Here is a 19,929-nt window from a genome sequence, read left to right on the forward strand (position 1 = left end):
TTTGCCTTTTATTTCTTTTCCTTCCCTTATTGTGTTGGCTAGGACTACCAGCTGAATATAAGTGATGAGAGCAGACGTCCTTGCCTTGTTCCTGATCTTACAGAAAAAATGTTCAGTCTTTCACCATTAAGTATGATATTAACTGTTATGTTTTTTGTAGATGTCCTTTATCAGGTTGAGGAAGTTTCCTTCTGTTCCTAGTTTACTGAAAGGGAATGTGTTAAATTTTACCCAGTGCTTTTTCTGCATCTATTGAACTGATGATGTATTTTTTCTTCTTTATTTTGTTAATATGATGAATTAATTGATTTTCAGGCATTATACCAATCTTACATTCCTAAGATAAAACTCACTTAGTCATGATGATTGATTTGTTTTGCTAATATTTTGTTAAGGATTTTGTGTTTTTTAACAAAAGGGATATTGGTCCATAATCTTTTCTCATAATGTCTTTGCCTTGTTTCAAGGTATCAGGGTAATAATGCTGACATCATACTATTAGTTGGGAAACGTGTCTTCCTCCTTTATTTTCTGAAACAGTTTGTGTAAGATTGGTATTTTGGAGTTTTCATTGTGGATTTTTAATGATGTAATCAATTTAAAAATAGGTATAGATCTATTGAATTTTTATATTTCTTCTTGAGCCAGTTTTAGTAATTTGTGTCTTTCAAGAAATTTGACTATTTGTTTTTTAATTTATTGGCATAAAATTATGATAATCCCTTATTAACCTTTTAAATCTTTGTAGGATCTGTAGAGATAGAGGTGGAAGTCTGGAAGTTGGCTTGCTGCTTCTGCAGTTAGTCCTTTAGTATGGGGGTAGGGAATTGAGTCAGTCTACTTAGGAGTTGAGCTTAGTTTGAGCTCTGTTGTTGCTATTGTTATTTTTACTGTGTCACTGGCTTGAGATTCCTCTCTTGTTACCTTGTGCTTAGGGTGGGGTTTGGGGTGCCACAGGTTTATGGTTTTTTTTAAATGTTTCTTCTCCATCTTCAGCTTTGGCATTGGCTGTGTGCCTCTGCCTCAGAGGGGCTTTCGCTTCACAGTCTTTTTCTGCCACTAACAGTAGACTGCTGTTACTTATTACTTGGTGCTTGCTAGCCTGGTGGAGGGTGATGGCAACGATGGGTGGAGAGGTATATCTTTTCTGAACCAGCCTCAGTCTTGGTCAGGTCCTGTTTTCTTGAGTCTCAAGAGCAGAAGAGCCTGCAAGTGGGTGCGAATGCCCCTTGTTTCCATGGCTCCTAAGGGTCTGCTATCCCCAACTTTGCCTTTAGCAATTTGTTAAAAATTTAGCCAAATTCTTTTTATGCTTATGGCATGCTATAATGCTTTCTCCTGGGCTCTGTCACAGATGAGCCAGTCTTTATGTGTTGTCTCTTCTTGGAAGGGACAAGAATACTTTGTTGCTTTGAGACCTCTGATGAGTTCAAGAAAAGTGATGATTTTATAGTTTATGATTTTATAGTTTATCTGGTTTTTCCTTGCTGTTGGGTGAGAGTGACACCCTTTCCAGCTCTCTACATCCTAGACAGAAACAGCAGTCCCAGCCATTTGATTATAGTATGGGTGTTTGTTTTTCCTGCTAGGGGTTTATTGAGCTCCTTGGATCTGTCAGTTTATGGTGTTTACCAATTTAGGAAAATTTTCAGACATTTATTCAAATATTTTTGTGCTTGTCCTCTCTGTGCCATTTTAATGAGACTCCAGTTATATGTATGTTAGCTCACACACTGAGCACTGAGGTTCTGATCTTTTTTTTTTTTCTTCCTTCATTTTTTTTTTTTCTATCTGTGCTCCAGTTTGGCTAGATTCTATTGCTAGGTTTTCAATTTCACTACTCTTCTGCATTGTCTAATCTGTGAATTTCCTCACTTCAGATTTATATAATCTGTTTCTCTTCTCATTTTGTTAATGTTTCCCTTTAAGTACCTCAGCATATTTAATAACTTATTTAAATCCTGTCTGCTGATTGCATCATCTGTCATTTCTGAGTCTGCTTCTGTTGATTGATTTTTTTCCTTCCTGGCTATAGATCCCATTTCCTGGCTCTGGATAACATTTTTCTGCTTCCTTGCATGTCTAATAAATTTTGATTGGATGCTGGATCTTATAATATTATGTTGGTGAATGTCTGGATTTTGTTGTCATTGAAGAGTATTAAAGATTGTTTTGGTGAGTGGTTAAGTTACTTGTGGATTAGCTTGATTGTTTTGAAACTCATTTTTAAGTTCTGTCAGGGCAAGTCTAGAACAGGATTTATTCTAGGGCTACTTCAACCCTACTCCCCAGATGAATCACTTCTGGGTCCTCTATTGATGCCCCACGTGTTCAGTGAGGTCTCTTTACTCTGGCTAGTTGGAGCTCAGATACCTCCTAGACTTGTGTGACATCTGGGAATTATTTAGCTTACAGCTCCAGTAGTCATTCCAGTACCTGGTTGCTTCCCTGGCTTCATGGAGTCTTGCTCTACTATGTGCAGCTTACTATTTAGCTAGACTCAAAGGGATCCTTATGCAGATTTTTGTGTACCTTCCCCACAGTTAATACTCTGCTCCACTAATTTCAGCCACACTGCTGAACTCTGTGAGCCCCCTGTGCCCTGCTTAAATTCTCTTTCCCTGAACTGCATTCCACAAAGTGCCTTTTGGTAGTTCATTGGACTTACCACATTTGCTTGCTCTCTCTCAGGGTTCACTGACCTGTATTGCCTATTCAGTGGCAGAAAAGGTATTTTTTATATTTTGTCCAATATTCTAGTTGTGTATGGTGGAAATGCAAGTTGTACTGGTTAATCCATCATGGCCAGCATGTCATTTATATGTATACGTGTATATATATATATATATATATATATATATATATGTGTGTGTGTGTGTGTGTATACATATATATATATACATATGTATATACATATATATATAGCTGGTGCTTATTCTTTTTGAGATTTGTTTTATATAAGAAGCCCTCTTTAAAAAAATTTTTTTTATTGAGATATAATTGATACATGATAAACTATACATATTTAAATTGCACAACTTACAAGTTTTGACATACACACACACACACTCATTAAACCATCACCACAGTCAAGGTAGTGAACATATTTGTCACCCCCCAAAATTTTATTGTGCCCCTTGATAATCCTTCCCTGCCTCTCTATTTTTCCCTTCATTCCCAGGCAGCAGTTGATCTGCTTTCTGTCATTATAGATTAGTTTGCATTTTCTGTAGATTTATATATAAAGTAGCACATCGTATGGTATTTTCTTTTGGGGGGGTTTTCTTTCACTCAGCAAAATTATGTTTAAGATTTATCCATGTTATTGCATGTATCAATAGTTCTTTCATTTTTACTGCTGGGAAGTATTCCATTATGTGGATATACCATGGTTTGTTTATCCACTCATCTATTGATGGACATCTGGGTTGTTTTCAATTTTTGGCTGTTAAAAATAAACCTGTTATAAACATTTTTGCACAAGTTTTTGGATGGACATTTATTTCCTTTTCCCTTTGGTAAATACCTAGATTGGAATGGCTAGATCATGTGGTAGATGTATTTAACTTATTTAGAAACTGCCAAATTGTTTTCCAAAGTGGTGTTCAATTTTACATTCCCATCAGCAGTGTATGAAAGTTTCAGGTCCTCCACATTCTTACTAGAATTTGGTATGGACAGTCTTTTTATTTTTTATTTATTTATGTATTTTAATTTTTTTAATATTTATTTATTTGGTTGCGCTGGGTCTTAGTTGTGGCAGGCAGGCTTCTTAGTTGTGGCTCACGGGCTCCTTAATTGAGGCTTGCCAGCCCCTTAGTTGTGGCACGTGGGTTCCTTAGTTGAGGCAGGCAGGCTCCTTAGTTGTGGCTCGAGGGCTCCTTAGTTGCGGCTTGCTGGCTTTTTAGTTGCAGCACATGGGCTCCTTAGTTGCGGCATTCATGTGGGATCTAGTTCCCTAACCAGGGATCAAACCTGGGCCCCCTGCATTGGGAGCATGGAGCCTTAACCACTGTGCCACCAGGGAAGTCCCCTGGGCAGTGTTTTTAATTTTAGCTATTTTAGTGACTATGTAGCAGTATTTCATTGTGGTTTCAATTTGCATTTCCCTAATAACTAATGATGTTGAGCATCCATGGTGCTTCTTTGCTGTCTGTATATTTTCTTTGGTGAAGTATCGGATCAGATCTTTTCCCCATATTTTAAATTGGATTTTACTTATTTATTTTCTTATTGCTGAATTTTAGAGTTTTTAAATATATTTTGGATATAAGTCGTTTATCAGATATATGCTTTGGAAAGATTTTCTTCCAGTCTGTGGCTTATCTTTTCTTTCTCTTAACAGTGTCTTTTTTTTTTTCTTCTTTTTTTAAAAATTGAAGCATAGTTGATTTACGGTGTTTCAGGTGTACAGCAAAGTGATTCAGTTACACACACGCGCACACACACACGTATATATACTTTTTCAGATTCTTTTCCATTATAGGTTATTTCAAGACATTGAATATAGTTCCCTGTGCTATACAATAGGTCCTTGTTGTTTATCTATTTTATATATAGTAGTGGGTATCTGTTAATCCCAAATTCCCAATTTATCCCTCCCCCACTTTCCCCTTTGATAACCATAAGTTTGTTTTCTAAGTCTGTGAGTCTATTTCTGTTTTGTGAATGAGTTCATTTGTATCGCTTTTTTAGTTTCCACATATAAGTGATATCACATGATATTTGTCTTTCTCTGTCTGACTTACTTCACTTAGTATGATAATCTCTAGGTCCATCCATGTTGCTACAAATGGCATTATTTCATTCTTTTTTATGGCTGAGTAATATTCCATTGTGTGTGTGTGTGTGTGTGTGTGTGTGTGTGTGTGTGTGTGTGTATGTATCACATCGTCTTTATCCATTCATCGATCGATGGACATTTAAGTTGTTTCCATGTCTTGCCTATTGTAAATAGTGCTACTGTGAACATTGGGCAGCATGTATCTTTTCAAATTAGTGTTTTCATCTTTTCCGGATATACACCCAGGAGTGGGGTCACTGGATCATATGGTAACTCTATTTTTAGTTTTTAAAGGAGCCTACATACTATTTTCCATAGTGGCTGCACCAATTTACATTCCCACCAACAGTGTAGGAGGGTTCCCTTTCCTCCACACCCTCTCCAGCATTTATTATTTGTAGATTTTTAAAAAATATTTATTTATTTGGTTGTGCTGGGTCTTAGTTGCAGCAGGTGGGCTCCTTAGTTGCAGCTTGCAGGCTCCTTAGTTGTGGCTCACCGGCTCCTTAGTTGCAGCACTTGGGCTTTTTAGTTGCAGCAGGTGGGCTCCTTAGTTGTGGCATATGAACTCTTAGTTGCGGCATGCAAATGGGATCTAGTTCCCTGAGCAGAGATCAAACCCGGGCCCCCTGCATTGGGAGTGTGGAATCTTAACCACGGTGCCACCAGGGAAGTCCCTATTTGTAGACTTTTTGATGATGGCCATTCTGACTGGTGTGAGGTGGTAACAACATCTTCTGAAGAGCAAAAGATTTTAATTTTGGTGTGAAGGCCAATTTGTTAATTTTTAAAAAAAATTTTTTGGACTCTGCTTTTGGTTTTCTATCCAAGAAATCTAACTCAAGATCACAAAGATTTTCTGCTACAAGTTTTATAATTTTAGGCTTTACATTTAGGTCTGTGATCCATTTTGAGTTAATTTTTGTATAATGTGTGTGGTATGGATCCAAGTTCATTTTTTAGCATTTGGATATCTAGTTGTTCCAGTACCATTTGTTGAAAAGCTATCTTTTCTCTACTGCATTGCTTCTGAGCCTTTGTCAAAAATCAGTTGAATGTATATGTGTGGGTTTATTTTTGGATTTTCCACTCTGTTCTATTGATCTCTTTGTCTGTCTTTATACTAATACCATACTGTTTTGATTATTGACACTTTTTAATTATTTTTGAGATAAGGTAGTTTTAGCCCTCCAACTTTGTTCTTCTTTTTCATAGTTGTTTTGGCTATTCAAATTTCTTTGCATTTCCATATGAACTTTAGAATTGGCTGTTTACTTCTACAAAAAAGCATGCTGGGATTTTGACTAGAGTTGTTTTAAACATATAGTTCAGTATGGGAGCACTGGCATCATAACAATATTGAGCCCTCTGACCCATAAGCCAGCTGTATTATTCCATTTATTTTTGTCTTTGGTTCTGCTCAGCAATATTTGTATAGTTTTCAGTGTACAGGTCTTTCACATTTCTTTTTAGATTTATTCTTAATTCTTTTATGCTCTCATAAATGGTATTTTCTTTTTCAGGTTTAATTAATTCACTTTATTATTCTTGTGTGAAAACACGAGCCTTGTGCAACACAAGATGGTCAATGAATTGCTGATAGGGAGCCTTGGTGAGCACAGTCCCCTTTGAGAGGTCAGGCGTAAGATAGCTGTAGGTCTTAGAGGTGGCATCGAAGGTGGCCTTGGTAAAGTTGCCCAAGGAGGCAGTGCAGCTGCTGACCAAGGTGTAACAGTTTTCAGTATCTGCTGTCAGCAGCAGCTTTGTGGCCACGAAGGCCAAGACAGTAGCAGTGGATCTGGGTGCAAGGATGAAGCATACCAGCAGAGAGCTGCAGTATCCTGTCACCTTCAAGGAACTGTATGGGGTTTGCCAATCTTGTGTTCCCAGGAGTCCCATTACCCATGACAGCGGAGAGGTTGGCCAGGAGGATGGCCCTGTGGATGGCAGTGGTTACCTCCTTGGAGCACTTAACACCTAGACCCATGTGACTATTACAGTCCCTCATGGCAACAAATACCTCGAACCTGAACTGCTGGCCAGCACCATTCTGCTTTCACTGCTTTCAAAGGCATAAGGGACTCCCCTAGGTAAAAGTAACCTCAGATCGAGAGGAAGAAGAGATAAATCTCCTTCAGGGACTTAATCTTCATATCCTTGACCTATGCAAACACTGATAAATTGCTGATTGCAAGAGAGAAAAAGGTTTTTGAAAGTATTTATGTAGAGTTTTTTTCAGTTGTTGATTGTTGACTGCCAGTGACTACCCTCTTCAGCCTTCCAGCAGTCTGTCTCAAGCTGCAGGTCGCTGGTGTGATTTTCAGTAAACTGTCCCCTTTGGTATGACTCTGACAGGTACTGGAGGCACAGAGAAGGCATCAGAAGGAGAAATCTGGCATCATACCTACCTCGCCAACACCCTACACTTATAACAAGGTAGGAGAGGAGATACTAATCTTTACCCCTTGGGTGTAGCCCCTCTTCTCCTATGAGGTGTTTGTGGCCCTCTGGGAAGGTGGCAAATTCCATTCTTATCCCTTAATATTGCTGCCCAAGAGGCTGAAAGCAGCCACATATGCAGAAGAGTGGAATTCAAGTATTTGATGAAATAAGATTCATACCAGTTTAGGTTTTGCAGCAGGAACCAAAGGCTATGGTCACCTGGAGGTTATTTATTTGGCTAGCTGTACAGTCCACTGATCACATTTAAAAGATATGTTTGTCTTGGTTTTTTGAGGTGGAGGCCATTTCAGAGAATATTATTTGTCCATTTATGGTGCCATTCTTTCTAACCCCATAAAATACCCAACTTAGAACAGTGTCTAGTACACATAGCAAGTGCTCCCAAGTGTTACCTGGTACTTCACAGTTCTTAATCAGTAGCCTACACATCAAGCTTCTCTGTTCTAAAGTATAAGAGGTTTAGGGCCTCTTGAAACAGGTCCTAGAGGTCCTGGAGTCACTGAGTAGATCAGAAAAAAATGATGCTGCTCGGGGACTCCAGGTGATATAGATGGTAGAGAGGGAGCTGAGGATGGTAGAAAGGCAGGCCAGCTCTTCCTGGTCCCACACCTTTAGAGGGCCCCACATATTCCTAATGCATGTGCGTGCACACATGCAGGCATACATATCGAAGAACACACAGGCTTCTGTGGCACTCAGGACCCTCCACTTGCATTGGCACTGGCACAGCATGACCAGAACTCTAAACAACTACTTTCATGATTAACACTGGTCAGTCCCCAAGTAAGAACTGCTCCACACCATCTTGATCTACTTGCAAAACTGTAGGCAGCTGTGCACTTATATAGTGAAGGTTGGAAGTGAGGGCTGTGCTGATTATAGTCAGTCAGAAACTGCTTCCTGCTTCCCAATGCAGGCAGGAATTGAGTGGTAGAAGCACTTAGCTAACAGAAATATTAATTTACTTGATACGGTCTTCTCATCATGAATACAATGGATTCTTGTGTGATATATTATTTCCCAGTACTATTTTTTTCTCCTCTTCCTGTTCCATGTTGTGAATCTAGTGGTGTTTGTGAATTAGCATGGCATTCATAAAATTTACACTCCACAGATGAGTAATATATTGAAATAAGTTCATATTACTTTTGAATGTGTATATATGTTGGTCTAGTTATCATCTTTATATTAGCAACTAAGTGAACACTGACTGCTACATTTGCAAATAATTTTTTAAATAAAAATAATGTAAAAAGATGTAGTTAAATTTTCAAAAGTTAAATAAATACATCAACCTTAATTAAAAAGAAAAAGAAAAAGAGGCAGTAGGCCAGGTGACTTGCTGTGACTCCACCACCATTCAGCTGTATGATGTTGGTTGGTACACTTAGTTTCACTCTTGACAGATGACCTTAGAGATGACAAGATCTCTGTAGTATCAGTTTCCTCATGTGAACTATTTTTTAAGATTTCTTTTCACCTCTATAATTTTATAAGTATGTTCTACAGCATGGGTCATGTCATCTATAAATGTCTACTAGTATGATGCCAAGACATGGCTGAGAGTACCTGAGACACCTCATTTTCCAGGCTTCACTCAGAGCAGCGCACAGCTGTGGTGTGAGGAGCGTGTGGCCACAGTGGCAGGCTCCCTGGGCTGCCTTTCTCAGGTGGACACTACTTTTGTCCTGCAATTCAGGAGGGGCTTGGGTTGAAGCCTCTGAGGACCCAGTTTCTGAGGCAGGTAGAGCTACATTTAATTAAAATAGGAGTCCTTTATTAATAAGCATGCTGTGACTACAGGCCATGAAATCACCTTAATATCTACAGACATGGTAGTTGGTGGCAGTTTTGTTTCATTCAGAATATCTTCCCCAAGAATGGTCTTGCAAATGGGCACAGTGAGTCCTTTGTGGCCAAAGGATTGCTTTTAGCCTCCTGTTTTTCCCTGCAGTGCCTATCCCTAATCTTTGTCAGACTGCTTTGGGCCTTTATAAAATGACTTGTGCTGTTTTATAGAGTCAGCCCACCTGTGTCCTAGCTGCTTTGTTCCTGCACCCTCAACCCTGCCCAGGTGGACAGAGTAAATGTTTCACAACCAGCTGGCTTATATCTATCACTTTTCTGGCTGGGGACAAAGTATCCTACATCTGTACCCAATAATCAGATAGCAGCTTGGGCCTAAGCAGTGAGAATAAAAGTGACTATTTTATCCCAGACTGGCCTTGTATATATGGTGTGCACATGTGTAGTGTTGGTAGCACGTAACAAATAAGGAGAGAATGGTTAATTCTCTTAAGACTTCCTGAAGCTTTTACAGTCTCTGTGAAGTGATTCTTGGAGATATCAGCCTGTGTATATCAGGGGCTGTTTCTGGGTCAGTCCTAGGGACTTTATTTTAGAGCTGTGCCTCTGCTGTGAGTGACCATGTTCTTTTTGCTTTCAGAGCTGTGACTTGTGGTCCCTAGGGGTGATTATCTACGTGATGTTGTGCGGATACCCTCCTTTTTACTCCAGACACCACAGCCGGACTATCCCAAAGGATATGCGGAGAAAGATCATGACAGGCAGTTTTGAGTTCCCAGAGGAAGAGTGGAGCCAGATCTCAGAGATGGCCAAAGATGTTGTGAGGAAGTGAGTCCCCAGGCCACTGCGGGGGGAGGCCAGGGAGGCCTTAAAAGTGGTGGAACACAAAGGAATGTTGGGTAAAGGAAAGTCATTTGTTTCCAGGCATGCTCCTTCTCATTTCAGCATCACAGAAAATTTTCCCTGGAGCCTGAGATGAGAGTTCTCAGTGTCCACACCTTGGTGAAATTGGAGCTTTGCTCCCTCCTGTTGCACTCCTAGAATTTGTCCTTAGGGTTGAATCCAGGTCCCTTGGTAGCCATTGTATCTGTGAGCATTAATTTAGGACCTTAAATGGTAACCCCCCTGGTGTACACTTCCTGCACGGAGGCCGGTCATTTGGGACAGACATGATTCCAGGAACTGAACTGGGGTGCTAAAATGACCATGATGCTTTTGGCTTTTCATTCCTTAGCTGCTGTGGGAGTGTGTGATTGGTTGTGCAGGGCCTGGACCCCACCTCCTGCCCTTCCTACTGCTAGTTGGTTGCTGTGGTGTATATTAAGATGGAAAGGTTTAGAAGAATTAGGGTTAGTGAATGGATGATGGAGACTTGACATTCAGAGTCCTTTGGAGAAATTAGCTAGAGCACTAAGAAAGAAGTCAGACCTAAATATGAGGTGTCTTTGCTTTTTCTACCCACCTGTGTCAGAGGCTTAGCTGCCTGGGACTTGGACGTTGTTCTGGTATTCCTACTGCTTGTTCTTCACTGAGTAATTTCTCCTCTTTTGGTTTCAGTTTCTTCATCTGTAATGCGATAAAGATAAGCATTAAAGGGGCAGTACCTGGGAACTGTCTCCTAATAGTACAGCTGTTTCTCCATGGAGATTACTCTCTTTCAGAAGTGAGCTTGTTCTGTTGGTTAGGTGTTTATGTATTCAAAAAGGGACTAGTTTCTAAAATATACAAGTGAAAGTTAGGAGGGTGGAGGCAATGTTTAAATCATCGTTTGTCTTCCTATGCTCTTTCCCTGCTGTATTCTCAGTTACTTAACCAAAATATCAGTATCCTCTAATTGGTTCTTTGCAGTTCTGTAGAATATATTTCCTGTCCCTAGAGCAACATTGATTATCTTCTTTCAGCATTGAGATTCTTTTCTAAATAATCCTTTCTTTAGAATCTGAAGCTGTTTGTTCACAATGATCCAGAAGGTTACAGAGAACATGAAAGAGCAAGTAGGCATGTTGTCCTGACTCTGATGTTTGGAATGGGAGGCTATGTATTTGGAAGAAGGTGCTGTAAAAGGCCCAGGGAATATGCTGGGGTGAGCTAGGAATTGCATCAGGATAAATGTACAAGATGTAAAGAACTATGGTCAAAAAGCCGATGGTACAGAACAATACATTAGGCTTAGAAGGAAATGCCATCCCCTTCTCAGAGATTAGATTTTTAGCTTTTGAATGTCTTTGGAATAAAGGGTTCATGTCCTGCCAAATGGTGACATCTAAGAGTTTTATCACAAGTAGCAACCTGGATTTTCAGAACTGTATGACCCCTCGACTAATTTTACAGTCACTGTTAGCCAAAAGAGCACTTTGAGTCCCTTTTGGAAATTATAGCCCACTGTCCTAGAAACATTAGTCTGGGGATTCAGTGTCTCAGGAACTGTAAGCCATATGTAAGATTACTTTACTGAACCTAGAACTCAGTCTGAGGTATCACTGGACTAAGCCTTTTCCTACCATTCTTCTCTCAATTTATTTAGTATATAAAGAACTGCCTAAGGACAGAGTGCCCTCACAACTAACGGTTAGGGACGAGAGCCCCACCTCTGTCCTGCAAATAGAAAGCCTAGGCTTGTAAGAGTCGGTGGAAAGTCAGAAGCTGGAGCTGGTTAGAGCCAGACCCAGGAACTTCCCGGCCTCTGGAAGCAACTGCATGGCAGCCCTGTTGGCCTTTTCTCCACAGGCTCTTGAAGGTCAAACCAGAGGAAAGACTTACCATCGAGGGAGTGTTGGATCACCCCTGGCTCAACTCAACTGAGGCCCTGGATAATGTGCTACCCTCTGCTCAACTGATGATGGATAAGGTTTTGAATGATGCTTATTTTGTTGGCCGAAAAGGCTGTGTTGGGAAGGAATGCTGAGGCTTGACTCAATGAGGGGTTAAAGGCAAAACAATGCAGAGCACACAGTCTTTCCCAGAGAAACATCTCTGGTCTTCCAAAGATCAGGATTGGAAATAAAGAGATTCTTTCCATAAAAGACCAGATCAAGGCCTGGTAAATACACTAAGGGAACACTCAAATGACTATCCTCCATATTTGTGCTATGGGGTTGGGGGCACAGAGCAGTATCAGACACCGTTCTTTTGCCCAAGGAGTTTAAACAAGACTGGTTGGAAAGACCAATAAACACAAAACAAAGAGGGAACATTTTCAGACATCAGAGCTTTTGCATGCTAAATTTTCTGTGAATGCTATGGAAATTCAGAAAAAGAGAACATCTTTGAAGGGCTGTAATTAGGGAAGGGTTCCCAAAGAGAAGGCAAAAACCATCACAATTATTAACTATTGTGTGGCATTTTTTAACCCCTTTACATGTTTAACCCCTTTTCATGTAATGAAGCCTGACTTCATTGATGGGAAGTTGGTAAAATGGGTGTGGCAGGCCTGGCTTTGAAAGTAGACAGAGGGGTTTAAGTCTTAGTAGGACATAATTGAGAGGCTATTGTAGATTTTTGAGAAGAGATTTACCACAGGGAAGGTATTTAGGGATGGTTAGTCAGACTTGCAGACTTGCCAACCTAATACTTCTACAATAATCTAGAAGCTGAGAAGCTGCTCTAGGAGCAGAGAAGTAGAGATGAATGAATAGGCTCAATATTTTTGAAGACAAATTTCTACAATTTTTGGTGACTGACTAGATATAAGGGGACAGTGGGTGGCATATCTGGTGACACCATTGACAGAGGGAAATCAGGAATGAGGCTGGTTTTGGGTGAAGGGAAGTCTCTTAGGTTTTAGGTATTGTTTAAGGTGGTAGATGGATGTGTGGTGTGGAATCAGAGTGTGACTGAGAGGGAAAGGCAGTGACACAGACTTGAGTGTTACTAAGGGATGGAGTTGAAATGTAAGCGAATAGGAAAAAAGAATGCTAAGGACCTCCCTTAGTTTAGCTGGAGTATGAGAGAGAAAGGAGAGCTAGAAGGAACAGAGTTTTCTGCTATCTCTGATTTGTGTGCAGTTGTCTTCCTGGTTTAAATGTGCCCAGTAGTCCAGAAATGGTTTGTTTGGTCAGTGCAAAATACAAAAGGATTACTTATACCCTCTGGTTGTCAGCAATTGAGTGTTACAGTGTGGCTTTCCTCAAGATCTTGAAATGAAGAAATAAGATTGCCTTCTGGAGTTACTTCAAGATTAGTGTATAATGAAGCCAAGTATGGATATGCATAATCTTCTTAATGAGGAAGAGTAGCTCCTGGGCCTATAAGATGGAACTGCAATGTGACAGTGTATTCCCATTTTTAAAGAAATGATGTGGTCAGGATGCAGGCTGGTCAACTTTGGAAGTATAGAAAAAATGTCCACATATGCAGAAGCTGAATAGTGTCCATCGAAGCTGTGCCTAAGAGATGGAGCCTAAGCTCACAACCTTGAGGTGTTCCCATCTTTTTGGTTGGGCTATCACGGATAAGAAGGAAATAGATTCAAGGGTCTGGGGGCGTGTAGCCAGGGCCAGTTTGTATAGTTCTCTTAAATGAGTTCAAACTCTTCCTGATCTAATGGCATGCTTACCAAGGAACTATTTTTGTAAATTGTCAAATTTTGTTGTTGAAATTCAAACAACACAGAGGTATCTAAAATAAAAAGCAAAAGTTCCCTTTCATTACCCTGCCTCAGTCTCACCCCTCAGAGGTGAGGTGACCTATGGCTTGATGTATTCTTCCTGAACTTCTTCTGGGGAGACATACACACACTCACAGAGTTTGTCTTTTTTTTTAAATCCAAAAGTGGGATCGTCTCATTCTTACAAAGCTTTTTCTGATTATTTGCCTTCCCTTATTGGTCTGCCCATAGTGAGAGAACGCACTGGTCATAAAGACAGACTTGAAGAGTGCTAGACCTTATGACAGTTATTTCTCATTGTAAATTAATTGACTGGCTTATAGATCAGTTTGTGAGGGTCTACTATGCTCACCAGGTGAAATGCTTGGGGTTCTGAGCCATCAGGGCTAACGTGACTGTCTACACCATGGGGGCAGTGAGTAAATGCCAGTCAGGGAGGCTTCTCAGGTAGCAGCCTGCTAGCTTTTCCCCTGATGTACATGTATGACTCTCTTTACACTTGCCCTTGCCAGTGACTGTGAGCATGAGCCTTGTTAGTATTTCTTACTTGCATTTCTGTCCGCCCACAGGAAAGAAGGGCTAGCTGTTGGCCTGGTATTCCCTGGGCCCTGCTGACCCATGGGGAAGAGTCCTCTGCCTTATCAAAATTTGTATACTGCCAGCATAAGAATGAAATTGCTTTCTTAGTTCTTTGAGATTCTCCTTCCCACTGTCTTAGATTGGCTTTTTAGGTGCCCAGAAATGAATGTGAAAAACTGATGACAGTGTTTGCATTCAGGCGGTGGTTGCAGGCATCCAACAGGCCCATGCGGAACAGTTGGCCAACATGCGAATCCAGGACCTGAAAGTCAGCCTCAAACCCCTGCACTCTGTGAACAACCCCATTCTAAGGAAGAGGAAATTACTCGGGTAACTGAGCTTATTTCTTGAATTCTCCCTCATGGCTGGTGTGGTTGAGTACAGGGTTCTGAAAGGTCAGCCAGGGGTCTGCCCTTTTTTGTCTCTTAAGAGGGTGGAAAGGATATGTTCTTTAAATAGCATCAGAAGTTGGAGATACTCCAACTATAGTATAGTAAATAATTAACTATAGTTAATTATTTATCTGAAAAATCTGTTCCTTATGTTTAGCGTTAACATCTGTTAAGAGTTGGGTTTTGGGGTCTCACCTTGTTATTACCTCTCTCCCAAACTTCTAAAGCACCAAGCCAAAGGATGGTGTTTATATCCACGACCGTGAGAATGGAGCCGAGGATTCGAATGTTGCCTTGGAAAAGCTCCGAGATGTGATTGCTCAGTGTATTCTCCCCCAGGCTGGTAAAGGTCACACCATTTATGAATGCTCTGTGCGTGTCTGTGTGTGTGCACATGCACATGACTAATGGAGTGGTTTAATTTGAAGTTGTCTGTTTCATCTTTGTGTTATAAGAAAATAAGTACATTATATAGTCTGTGCCCACTGAAAAGAATGGACGGTGGGAACTCAGAAATGTGAGGCTCTGCCCCACCTTTGGTTTCCTGTAAATTTTCTAGTTTTGGTTTAATTGCCAGTGTCAGACACAGCACGTAATTTTGTATTTTCTTAGTTTGTTAATGAGATTACAGGACAGAGGATGGAAAATGGAAAACGTGAACAGGGTCAGGATTAGGTTGGGAAGGTCAGGAAGGTTGGGAAACACCATATCCAGAGCCCTTAGAGTACAAGGCTGTCATTAACTTGTGAATATAAAGAGACGATCTCCCAAGTTCAGAAGTGGCCCTGGCTGCTACTTGTATCATGGGCAGGGTGGGACTTAAACACAAGTCCTTTCAGGTGAGAGCTCTCTTTCAGTATGTTCTCCTTCCACCTAATGGGGTATGATGGGCTTTTCTCAGCAGATGAATGAGATGCTTCAAGTAGTAGGCCAGGAAACTGTTGAGTTGACCAGTCTTCCTAGATTCCTTGGGTTTTAAGGGAACTCACTAGTGTGCCTCAGGTAGCCTTCCAAAGTCAGAAATGAGCTTAGGAGAAAGAAGGTAGCCCACTCAGCCTTATTCTCCCTCCCTCTCATGGTCTCTTAAGTTAACCAGGTGCTTTTGCTCAGCAATAGTCTGACATCCTATGGGATGCCTATTTCCCATCCCCCAGTGCTAAGACTCTGGGGGCATCAGGGAATTTGTGTGAGGTGGTCAGAGCAGGAAGAGTTGAGAAACCAGAAGCGGTCTACATCAGTGGTCCCCAACCTTTTTCGCACCAGGGACTGGTTTCGTGGAAGACAGTTTTTCCATGGACTGGGGGCGGGGGTGGGGGGGGATGGTTTCAAGATGATTCAAGTGCATTACGTTTATTGTGCACTTTATTTCTATTATTATTACATTGTAATATATAATGAAATAATTATACAACTCACCATAATGCTGACAGGAGGCAGAGCTCAGGTGGTAATGTGAGCGATGGGGAGTGGCTGTAAATACAGATGAAGCTTCCCTCGCTTGCCCACCGCTCACCTCCTGCTGTGCGGCCCGGTGGTTGGGACCCCTGGTCTACATGTAATGTAAGGACTAGAAGTAATGATAGTCTGGTAAAGCTTGCACCTTTAATCATCACTTCTCAATAAGTTGGACATCATGTCCTTCCATCTCTGACACTAAATTCCCATGATGCCGCAGGAAAATGCAACTTCTTCTTCATCTTTATCAATAGGAGAGAATGAAGATGAAAAGCTGAATGAAGTAGTTCAGGAAGCTTGGAAGTATAACCGGGAATGCAAACTCCTAAGAGATACTCTGCAAAGCTTCAGCTGGAATGGTAGGAGCCTTAATTATTATGCCTTTCCCCAGGAATGCAGAGAAGTAATTGTGTTTAGAATATGTAGGATCTCTGGGGGCTGAGCTGGGACTGTTTTCAAGTAAAGTAGGGCTGGCGAGTGAGTGGAATACTGTTGGACAGGGGGTTAGCCCTACAGTAACTGCCCAGGCGTATCTGGACATCTGGCCCTTTCGCTTATTTTCCAGAGTTCAGATGAATTATGTGTCACAGATTCATTGCTGCAGAGCCCCCGTCACATACCACTTGGGCAAAAAAACAGTCAGATCTCAGAACTCCTTCCAGATACCTGAGCTGTTCACTGGGTCATTAAGGAGCAGTATACTCTGAAGGGGAGACAGAGGGCAAAGTACCACAGAGTCTGCCCTGCTGATCTGCTTAGCTTAGAGAAGACCTGTTTCACTGAAGAGTAGAGAGTGCCAAATCTGCCGCTTATTGAATTTTCTTCCCCACAGGCAAACAAGGTACAGGTGTGTTTTTTGAGCTGCTTTTGTATTGTCTTTCTACTTTAGCAGACTAAACTAGACTTAAGGTCTAGGATGCTCAGGGAAGGGAGCAAGCTCATTGCCTAGCTTGATTCTTGGACATGAGAAATCCAAAGTGCTAGCCTGGCTATTCCCATACTTGGAGGAGATTAGCTTCCCTAGGATTTTTTTTTTTTTTTTTTTTTTTTAAGATTTTGAAATATCAATACAGAAAAGTGATCACATTTGAGGTATGCGCGTCCGATGAATTTTCACAAAGTGAACACTCCTGTGTAACAAGCACCTAGAACATGTAGTGGAGCATGTGCCCTCTTTTAACTGCTACCTCCCTCCTCACAAGGGTAATTATGATCCCAGTTTCTAGCAGTATATATTAGTTTTGCCTGGTTTTATATTTTATGTAAATGGAGTCAGAGAAGTCTATGTTCTTTTGTGTCTGGCTTCTTTTAGTCAAGATTATATTTGTGAGATTCAACCATATTGTTGTGTGTAGCAGCAATTCATTCTCATATATATGTATGTAAATATATATATATTCTCTCTATATATAATATATTTTTCTCCATATATAGACACATATATATTTTTTGTATTTATATTTATCCATTCTACTCTTGAATGGACATATGGGTTGTTTCCAGGTTTTGGTAATTAAGGAAAGCACTGCTATGAACACTCTTGTGTACATCTTTTATGAATATTTTAATGAACTCATTTCTCTTATGTATCTAGGATTGGAGTTGCTGGTTCATGGGGATATTCATCTGTTTGGCTTCAGTAGGTACTGCCACCAGTTTTCCAAAGTGGTTGTACCAATTTACACTTCCACTAGCAGTGTTTGAGGGTTCTAGTTATTCTATATCCACACCAACACTTGCTATTGTCTTTTTCATTTTAGTCATTCTGATTAATAAGTACTTCTGGTATTGCGTGTCGTTTTACTTTGCCTTTCCCTGATGACTATGAGCTTAAGCACGTTTTAATGTTTATTGGCCATTTAGATTTTGTTAGGTGCCTATTCTTTTGCCCATTTTTCTATTGAGTTATATCACTCTTATAGATGTGTAGGAGTTCTTTATATAGTCTGGATATGAGTTCTGTTGTAGACATACATATTACAAAGAACTTCTCCCTCTTTGTGGTTTCTTGCTGTGCTGTTGTACTGAACATTGGATTTTTACAGTCAGGTTAATAAGCTGCTCAGTTCTACTTGAAAAATGGGGGATTTGAACTGCTTTTGATCAGTGTTGGTGATGGTTCCTCCATGGTGAGGGTGAATTTGACACTGGTGAGATGTACCTTATTGGGTCCCTGTCAAGAATCTTATCACCTCCCAAACGGTTTGGAGACTGACCTTTTTCTTTTTTGGGTTTCAGGTCGTGGATTCACAGATAAAGTAGATCGACTAAAACTGGCAGAAATTGTGAAGCAAGTGATAGAAGAGCAAACCACATCCCACGAATCCCAATAATGACAGCTTCAGACTCTGTTTTTTAACAAGTTGAAAATTTATTCATTAATGTATAAAGTAATTTGTATGTAAATTAATAAATCATAATTTCATTTCCACATTGCTTAAAGATGCTGTATAAATTTAGATACAGGATTTACTCATAGTATAGTTCATTTGTTTTTAAGAAAAGCTCAGTTCCTAATATATTATTACTTTAGGATTGTTTAGTCATATGTGGTAAAGCTGACAGATGGTATTGTCAAGCAAGATTGTTTTATTTGTAATAAAGTATACAAAAACCATTTCCCAGTGGTAGGCAAAGGACCAACTATACTGACCTTTCTGCTTAGTAAACAGTTGAATCGAGTACTGTGGAATCTGGTTTCAATTGCCCTGTGTATTTACTTTCTGCACTATCAGTCAGTGGATTAGCTCTGATGCCAAGAAATTTTTGTGGATCCATGTTGCAGACTGCCTGTTACAGGGTGCCACCTCCCATGATGGAAGAGGCAGGGAGTTGAGCCCTCATTTCTCTTATCCCTAATTCCCTAGAGAAGAGTGGTAACATTTCTTTTTTGTCATATTTTTTTAAAAGGTATTGGTGCATTTCTTAAATCTAATGGGATTCTCTATTGAGTTTATTCTTTTCATGTTTAACCAGAGCTTCAGCCCTCCCACCTCCTTTGAGATTCTACTTTGTCCTCTCCCTTTCCTGCAGCCCTCACCAGCTCCACTGCTTCTTATCTCCTTTCCCTGTTCTTCTGGCCCCTTTTATGGGATGATTTTTCTGAGAAAGTTACATATCATAAAAACTGGACTATTTGGTTAGCATCTAAAGATGGTCCAAGTTTTTTCTCTTAAAGCTACTTACTTTTTCTCTAACGTTTCTGCCTGGGTTTCATGGTGGCATCCCCTGGGCTGCATGTATTTTATTTAGCACCCTTCATTTTCAGGAAGTATGGTTCTGGCCCAGAGATCAGATACTTGAATAGAAAACAAGGCTGGGTGCTTTTCTACTTTGCTGTTGTACATATGGGCTTCCATAACAAACCATTTTTATTTATTTTTTTAGCAGTTCTTGATTGGTGGTTCTGTGTTGGTAAATGGGAGAGCTAATAGGCCAACTCCAATTCACAGAGGAGAAGAAAAGGATCAGTAGGCTCAGTTATTCAGTTTCATCCCATCAGATTCTCTTCAATCAAAGTCAACCCCACAGAGCTCACTTATTTTCTAACTCCTCCACTTTGCTGAGTATGTCTTCAGGGTGACATTTGGTTAGTATGTCCCATATGTATGTGAATGACTGTAGGAATATATGATAAAAACATTAAGTATCTCTTAGAAATTACCTTACACATTGGTTCCCTTTTACTTTGGAGAGTTTTAAATTCAAGGCATTTTTTGAGGTAAGGCCCACTAATCTTCAGTGATTGATAACTGCTACAAATGGATACCCTGTAAGGAGAATTCAATACTTTTAAACATGGCAAAATCTAACAGGCAGCAGAGAAAAACAAAATGTTTTCTTAT

The 19,929-nt window shown here is 40.3% G+C and overlaps 2 protein-coding genes and 1 pseudogene across 6 annotated transcripts in view; 1 reads left to right on the plus strand and 2 right to left on the minus strand.

Moving 5' to 3' along the window:
* Positions 1-18,552, plus strand: part of MAPKAPK5 (MAPK activated protein kinase 5) — a 43,044-nt gene extending 24,492 nt beyond the window's left edge. The window contains exons 8-14 of the mRNA XM_061169122.1: positions 7,139-7,219; positions 9,693-9,880; positions 11,780-11,900; positions 14,437-14,567; positions 14,857-14,972; positions 16,339-16,443; positions 18,323-18,552. Of these exons, the coding sequence (XP_061025105.1) occupies positions 7,139-7,219; positions 9,693-9,880; positions 11,780-11,900; positions 14,437-14,567; positions 14,857-14,972; positions 16,339-16,443; positions 18,323-18,417 (837 nt within the window). The 3' untranslated portion in view covers positions 18,418-18,552. The remainder of the gene's footprint in view (positions 1-7,138; positions 7,220-9,692; positions 9,881-11,779; positions 11,901-14,436; positions 14,568-14,856; positions 14,973-16,338; positions 16,444-18,322) is intronic.
* TMEM116 (transmembrane protein 116) overlaps positions 1-19,929 on the minus strand; it is a 233,242-nt gene that overhangs the window by 49,984 nt on the left and 163,329 nt on the right. For 3 of the 5 annotated variants that reach the window (XR_009697321.1, XR_009697320.1, XM_061169114.1), the window contains exon 11: positions 10,515-10,618. Coding sequence is in view for 3 of the 5 variants with exons in the window: in XM_061169114.1 (XP_061025097.1) it covers positions 10,520-10,618 (99 nt within the window). In the remaining 2 variants the exon portion in view is untranslated. Of the gene's footprint in view, positions 1-7,016; positions 7,142-10,514; positions 10,619-19,790; positions 19,855-19,929 lie in introns of those variants that run through there. The other 2 variants (XM_061169115.1, XM_061169117.1) reach the window with 2 other exon arrangements.
* Positions 6,326-6,858, minus strand: LOC133075866 (small ribosomal subunit protein uS5-like; annotated as a pseudogene).

This window comes from Eubalaena glacialis, chromosome 15 (assembly GCF_028564815.1).
Source record: "Eubalaena glacialis isolate mEubGla1 chromosome 15, mEubGla1.1.hap2.+ XY, whole genome shotgun sequence".
Lineage (NCBI taxonomy): Eukaryota > Metazoa > Chordata > Mammalia > Artiodactyla > Balaenidae > Eubalaena > Eubalaena glacialis.